An 8,422-nucleotide genomic window follows, 5' to 3' on the forward strand; every position below is an offset into this window, starting at 1 on the left:
TGAAAGTTGGAACATGTTGTGAGAAAGATTGGATGGACGGTTGTGAATATGGTGTAGTGGAGTGGTGAGGAAGATGGGAGTGAAAATGAATATGGGGTAGTGGGGTGGTGGCGTGTAGAAACTGATAGGCGTGGGTGGCGGGGGGGGGGGGACTGTGATTGGCGTATGGGATATTTGGAGTGTAACGGTAAATAAGAAAGTCTAATCAATGTAAATCCCTAAATTCGTGTAACTGATAATTTTGATTTTAAAAAAGGAACTGCAATTAAATTAATTAACTATTAATAATTAATAATATAAAAATATAAAGAGATTAATCATTTTTTAAATTAAATTGTAATTGATTTTTAAATAAAGTTAAATTTAAGTAATATGTTATAACCCGTAAATAAACTGTTATAAGGAAGAATTTTTTAAGAGTGTTTAGAACTCGTAATATTGTCCTTTAAATGTGTATATGGTGTGATTTTCACTAAAATTAAATCTTTCGTTTTTTTTAAAAAAATGTGTGAGTCCAAATCAAATGGCAAAAATCGTGTAACATTTCCTGCGAAATAAAAATAAATGAAACAATAGCTATGTATAAATTATAGGAACCACATATTATAAGTACTAAATAACATCCTATCCCTTCTAGTTTTCTATTTACCAAAAATCCCTTAAAAAATGATGTTTGTGGGATACATAGTATTGTGCAAGGAATACATTAGGTTTGATACATTCCACATAGCGGGATACATAGCGTTGTGCACGGGATACATTAGGTTTGATACATTCCACATAGCAGGATACATAGCGTTGTGCACGGGATACATAACATTTGATACATTCCACATAGCGGGATACATAGCGTTGTGCACGGGATACATGCGGGATACATAAATAAATAAGGGATTTTTGAAATTTTTAAAATAAGTAGGGATAAATTGATATTAAGGTAAGTAAAGGAGTATAGTTAAGTAATTTGTCCTAAAATTTATTTTGATTTAAATGTTTGCTATTTTCCCACTGGGCTGAGGCACTTATTGATAGCTTGAGGCTCAACTTACATGCCTTCCTTTTGAGTCAGCCTCTATATTTGGGCCGAGGCACCATATAAAGTGAAGCCCATCAGTAGTTAGGCCCATTTTCTCGATCAACCAAACAGAGAAAAATGGGCCTAAAATTGAAGAAAGTGGGTTCAACTTTCGAACAAATAGATTAGTTGGGCCCAAATAGTGTACTTTTCTTAGATTTAATTAAATTTGAATTTGATTTTTTGTGTTATTATTCCGTTTCATTTTTTATTTTATTTTTTATATTTAACATAGATGAATCATCACAAGAATTTACGTTAATTATCAAATTTCTTTCTAAAATTTTCGAGAATAACTTGAATTCTTTATATTCTTTCATAGTTATTAAAAAACTTTACGATGGTTTAAGCTTGTGTGAATAACTTTAAGATCTCTTATACGCATTTAGAGTTATTAAATTTAACTACACCTTTAGAAATTAGACTAGTCGTTTAGTTCAATATCTCTACTCGAGTAAATATTATAAGTTAGAGTGTATTTGAAATTAAGACGGTTCAAATTATTTCATTTTGAAATAAGAAGAATGACTGGATGATAGTAGAACTCTACTCATTTAAAAGCAAGATTGTTCAAAATAAATTTAAGTGTAAATTCAAAATTAGCCAAATTTTTTTTCTTTTTGCTTTTTAAAGATATTTAATTCCTTCACTAATAAATTATTTGAACTTTTATTCAACTCTGTTTTAAATAAAATGATTTTTTTTAAAACACCTTTAAAAGGCTTTTTCCCTAAAATTAAGTGACGAACGGATAATAATTGCAAGTTGATCCGATTTTCAGCATATTACAGATATGGATACTGACATTGTTTCAATTTTAAAAAATGAACGAAAAAATTGAATATTTGACAACATTTTCCCACAGTTTTGAACCCATTAACAATTAAATCAAATATCTATTATTCTTAGGTGTAACTTGTAAGTAGTTAACCGTAGGCACTAATCAATTTTAAAAAGAACAGGAAAATATGTTCACCAACTTAATGCCAAGGTCCCGTAGAGCAACATTTTATACAAAATTGGATAAACGGAAAAGGGTCTTGCCTCACTCTTAGAAATATGTTATATTTATCCTTAGTTATATTTTTTTTGATATATTCGCTCTTATCATCCAACTTTGGGTACATATTTGTTCGTACACAATTAAATATTATGTCCCACTTTTATATTATTATCCTACATGACACATACAAAACACATACGTGTATATATTTTTATTATTATTAAAAATCTATTCTCTATTTAATATTCTACCTAACCCAAGTATTAAAACCCGACCCACCAAATTGTGAAGTTCCATTAAACCTAACTTTTTGTACCCCTTCTCCCGCATCACTTTACACATCAAAGCATCGATACAAAATATAAATTTTTATAATATTCAACAAAAACTTATAACTTGTTTAAGTTGCGCTAATTAACATTAAAATATTCTATGTTCAAATGCTCGTATTAACACCAAATTAGACAACAATATTTACTTGAAGAATTGAGCTTTCTAACTCCATTAATAAGGTTGCAAGTTCAAATCAATAAAGGAAAAAAAATAGAAAATTCTCAGGGAGGGAGTTAAAAATGAATAATTATTTTTTAATGATTTAAAAAAAATGTATTTGAAAATTCTATAAGAGAATAGCTTATAAACTTACAAGTATTTAACAGAAGTTTCAAAATTAGATAAAACAAAAACATACACTATATACCAATCTATTTCTGAACAAAACTAACATACACCAAAATATGTCTTGCATATATGCCTTTGAATCCACGGGCCATTGAATTCTGCAAATTTAGAATCAAATCTCACAAATTACTGACCTAAAATGTTACTGTGGGTAACGTTTTACCCCTTAAACATTACTCACAGTAAAACAATCAAATATTCTAACGCTAGCTTAAGAATTATTGGATTTGGACACTGAAGTTGCGAGGAAGGTTGCATTAGTGGTAAAATGCTATGACATTTTGATATGTATCTTAGACTCTATTCAAAAGAAGCAACAAAATGCTACCACAAGAACCAGATCACCAGGGTAACATTGTCAGCTTATTTGGAACACATTGGCAACTTAATTGTGTATTTCAACAAGGAAAACTTAGTTCTTTGTCCAATTACTTAACAACGTACCAAAGCCAAACTCCTTGTGTTTTCAATTGACTACTTATACATTTATAGTGTGTGATCAAAGACGATACAGAAGACAAATAAGGGAATTTCAGATAATATGAGACATTGCTTTGTTGATTACAAATATGGGTCGGGTGAAAAAAAAAAAGATTACAAATATGAGTCTAGAGATTATATCAATAATTTTGTATTGTACATGAGCTGTTGAATGGGTTTAGCAATGTCTCTACTTAATGTGTTGAGCTTAAGTTCATAAGCTTGCGACATGCATGTGATAGAATGTTGCATTTGAGGTGTAGATCAATTTCCTCGAGTCCTTGAGCCCAACCACCTCTATCTAAAGAAGACCCATCTACAACTACCTTTGTCTAAAGAAGACAAAAATACGACCCAATAGATACTATACAATAAAATTTAGTGACATTGAGGTAAGATTAACTTAAATGAAAGCTTTATTGCTTGGAGCATGTCAGTATATGTCATTCTCAATTCTCCAAGAAAGAGTTCATTATCCCTCCCCACAACAGTTCTGGCACAGGCAATTGACACCCTCTCTGCGATAGCTCCAACTACTCCTTCATGTATGCTACGAAAAATATTCACCTGACACAGACTATATGAATTTTCACTGATCATGTTTATCCATTTGAATTTATCTCATGCCATCATATAAAGTAAATGAAAAATAAAAGATACTATAAGTTCTCTCTATTTTCTATTGGCATAAGAATCTCTTAAAGGCTAAAAGACTCTAGGAAAACTTTAAGAATCTATTTTCAATTGAATAGTCACTTATACATTATATTTTCTCCATTTAATGACCAGCTGAGCTAAGGTAACAAAAAAGTTAATTTCTTACCTCTTGATAGAAATATAGGATCTTAAATGTATCATGATGCATCATATTTGTTTTTACCTTCTTTAATTTCTTACGTCTTAATTGATAAAATCATAGGATCTTAAATGTATCATGAAACATCATACTCAATTTTCTATGTTTTAATCTTCATCTTACATTGTAGAAAATAAGATTTTGTTGATTGCATATTCAATCATTGATTTTTTATAAAAATAATTGTCACTCCCCGAGGCTACCTCCTTAACGTAAACACGGGACCTAGGATTACGAGTGACCCCAAGTTAACCCTGAGCTGGCATATCATAACTAGACAAAATATTTCTATAACAATTAAATTGATGCGGAGGCTAAATCATGATAAAACTTAATAGTGGGGAATACCCAAAGCTGTTCTGAATAAATCAAGATACTTATGAGTTTAATACAAATGAAAGGATAAACTCCATTCTAAAGCTGAAACTAAACTAAGTTTGAAGAGAAGCCTCTGCTGACTAAAGCTACTGGGATATGCCCCCAGCTAACTCTAGCAAATACTGAAAACTGAAATGAAAAGACTAAATATAGAAATATGTCTATTGTCCTCGAAATATGAAGACTCACCACTGAAGCTGCTGAACTGGAGATTGGGAGCCGATCTATGCGTGATCTGGATGCTGAGTACCTAAACCTACATCATGAAAAGCTGTAGCGCAGAGTATGCGTCAATATTTGGAATGTATTGAGCATGCAGGATAGGATAAAGCTGAACAACATATAAATTGAACAACGTACTGAACAATGATATAATCTGAACACGCTGGAAAATACTGAAAACCTACTGAAATGAGTGAAATGACCAAGTACATAACATGCTAAAACTGAATACTGAAGTACAACTAAAACCTGGTCAAATGCATTAAAGTCTAACTATGAGAGCTACTAATAACCGACATAAAACCACGTGAGCTAAACATGGAGTTCGTTCGATGTATACGCCCCATCGAGAGGACCCAATATACTTTGCCAAGGGTATAGAGGCATGACTGGCGTGATCACTAAATGTAATGCCCACTGAGGGGACTTATAAACCTACGAGACACGTAGTTCTTGTACTAGATGGGTACACTGAACCCTAGTCCACTTGGTCTAAGCCTACTCCTAACTAGAAATGTGAACAATATATCATAACTGAATTGTACTGCATAGCTCAATATTCTGACATGCTAACTGAGAATGCAACATTTATAATTGACAATGAAACATTCGAAATCTGAGGCATGTATATTTGTTTATCTGACCTAGCTAGTGTAGTTCATTAACTAGATGAATTTACACAACTAGGGTTCTGAGTTTCATGCAAGGAACTAAGCACAATGTCACTAAAACATGATAATATGAATAAGAATACCATAACAGCTAATTCACAACAATTTATCTAAGGTTCTAGAAACCCTAGGTCTAAACATGATATAATGAATCAAGAAATTGACTGAATTCTAGGGACCTAGTAGATGAAAGGAACCCACTTGTAAAATTTCACATACCCGGTGATGAATTTTACGAAGAAATATTTCGACATCGGGATTGGAACTGAAGAAAACTTGTTGCGTTCTTGGAAGGGCTGCTCGACTTTTCTCTCTTGATTTGCTCTAAGATCGATGATTTTTTTGGTGAATGATTGATTAGGGTAGGTTCTGGGCTAAAAATGACCAAAACTACATAGTTTAGGGGTTTAACGACGTAGTTTAGGTGTCCAATGCATATGGGAAAAGACCAAAATGACCCTACTAAAATCTTGACAGGGGCCGACCACGGATGCAACTACGTACCGCCACAAGGACCATAGTCCGTCGTGTGGGTCGTGGTTTCTGGGGTTATGTCTACGAGCCCTACCATGGCCCGTGTGAAGGACCACGGACTGTGAAGGTCACTGTGGTTCTTCACTTAGGTTGGTTTGGTGGCTCAGGGTGACGGACGCCACCACGGCCCGTCATCAAGACCACGACTCGTGAAGGGCTCCGTGGTCTAACGTCTGGTCTTGGTGGGTTCTCCTAGGCTCCCACGAGCCTTCCCACGGCTTGTGAGGTGGTCCACGGCTCGCGAAGGGATCCATGGTCCACCATTGCTGGGAGGGTGTGAACCACGGGCAGGTCGACGGACCGTGGTCCCTTTCACGGTCCCTGAACCCTGTCGTGAATCACTATTTTTGGTGTTTTCTACTGCACAGTCTAAGTCTGATTTCTGAGGTGTTACAATATCTCTCCCTTAGGAACATTCATCCTCGAATGAAGCCTAAACTGACTGAGTATGGAGGGAATGAGCTGTAATCCCTACCACTAAGTACTAGAAACTGATGTTTGACTGAACTGAGTTCCAAGAACATGCAAATACGCTGAAAATGCAAGTATAACTGAGGGAACATGATACTGAGATTGATATTTTACACAAGAGTAAACTGAGAGACCGAAGAGGAACTATTACCTGAAGTTGAAACGAAATCGGAAGGAAAGAGATGAGGATACTTAGCCTTTATGGCTGCTTCAGCTTCCCAAGTAGCTCCCTTTACGGACTGACTCCTCCACAAAACCTTCACTGACGTAACTTCTTTATTTCTCAACCTACGAACCTGACGATCAAGATTATCAATTGGCTCCTCTTCTGTCATGACCCAAAAATGGACGTGATGACACTCGTCTTATCCCACCAAGACAAATCAGCCTAAAACTCAACCATAATAATAAAATACGGAAATTTCATAATCAACTTAAATTATACCCCCAAAATCTAGTTGTCACGTGTACAAGCCTCGATATTTTTATTTTTGTAATGTTGAAATTTCGACCTCCGGAGGTCGGTATTTTTATTTTTGTAATGTTGAAATTCCGACCTCCAAAGGTCGATATTTTTATTTTTTAATTTTTGAAATTCTGACCTCCGGAGGTCGATTTTCTGCTACAAAACAGGCAGCAAATTGCTGCAATTTTTAGTTGCCCACCTACATATTTATGACAAAACAACCCAAAGCCAAATAAACTTCATCCAACCAAAACAACACAATATTTTCAACATATACATTAAAGTATTTCAAAATAAACTTCATCCAACTTCAAAATAAACTAAAATACGATCAAATTAAACAATTCCAAAAATATAGAAGTCTAAAATGTCAAATAGATACAACTACTCCTAATCACTCTCACTCTTCTTGTCGGACGTAAGCTGAAATACGAGTTCATTGACAAAGTAGAGTAAACAAAATATAATCAATCAATTAAAACATAAATAGATAAATGAAAGATAAAACATAATTAAATCATACTTGTATCCTAATGGCTCGATGACGAGTCTTTGAAAATTGTCTCTATCGCCTGGCTGAGGACCATGTGCATTTGAGTGCTGGGTGGTGGGAGTATTAGGCTCCGAGCCATTGGATTCAAGATGAAGATTGGAAAGTCCAATTGATCCACTACTAGTATTCAAAGTATTGCACTGACTAGCACTAGATGATGGTATGGTAGACCCACGACCAAGATGTGAATAGCCCTGCAAAGTTTAGTACCCCGAACTAGTTACCACAGTGGGCGTAGATATAGTATAACCAGATTGTGGAGCCACATGAGTAGAGGCATTATGTGACTGGTGTGCCTAGTGAGTAGTTGAAACTGAGGCTCGTTTTGAAATATTAACTCGAGAGGGCTCATCAGATATCACGACCCCAATGGGCCTTCTCATAGCATTGGCCTTAAATTTCTTTTTTGGATTAGCGGATTTTTTTTATTTACCCTTGTCTTTATCTACCATCTATATCAATTAAATATAAAGATTAAAACAAAGTAGTACAAAATAATGTCACAATGTCGAACAAATATATCAAACAAAGTTATCATAACATAAGGCTTAATCCAAATAGTCTTCCACAAGGTCAAACAAAAGTTAAAACTACTAAAATATAAATTATACTCAAATATGAATAGCTAAAAATCCACTAACTAAACATACAAATTGTTATTCATCCTCTTCGGAAGTTTCTTCATCATCTATCCAGTCACATGCATCATCTTCGGAAGTTTCCTCCTCATCTATCCATTCATCCTCTTCGAAAGTTTCCTCCTCATCGTCCTCCATATTTGTTAGCATATCTAACTCTTCTCTATTAACTTCTTCTAAAATGTGATCAAGATGCTCCAAATTCATTTCTAACTCAGCATCCACTAACCCACAACATTTATTTTAACTTATTCATACAACTTAACAACTTTTTCACTTTAACTAGTTTAGTTTCGACTTAATTTCGACAACTAAATTCACTAACTAACCCACAACATTTATTTTAACTTATTCAAACAACTTAACAACTTTTTCACTTTAACTAGTTTAGTTT

At 34.1% G+C, this 8,422-nt stretch overlaps 2 protein-coding genes across 2 annotated transcripts in view; one reads left to right on the forward strand and one right to left on the reverse strand.

Annotated features, from left to right (window-relative positions):
• Window positions 1-8,422, forward strand: part of LOC125878495 (delta-aminolevulinic acid dehydratase, chloroplastic) — a 385,024-nt gene that overhangs the window by 153,381 nt on the left and 223,221 nt on the right. The window lies entirely within an intron of this gene.
• The window catches only part of LOC125843042 (uncharacterized), a 21,279-nt gene continuing 20,903 nt past the window's right edge, over window positions 8,047-8,422 (reverse strand). The window contains exon 3 of the mRNA XM_049522288.1: window positions 8,047-8,252. Coding sequence (XP_049378245.1) covers window positions 8,047-8,252 — 206 coding nt within the window. The remainder of the gene's footprint in view (window positions 8,253-8,422) is intronic.

Source organism: Solanum stenotomum, chromosome 10 (assembly GCF_019186545.1).
Source record: "Solanum stenotomum isolate F172 chromosome 10, ASM1918654v1, whole genome shotgun sequence".
Taxonomy (NCBI): Eukaryota; Viridiplantae; Streptophyta; class Magnoliopsida; order Solanales; family Solanaceae; genus Solanum; species Solanum stenotomum.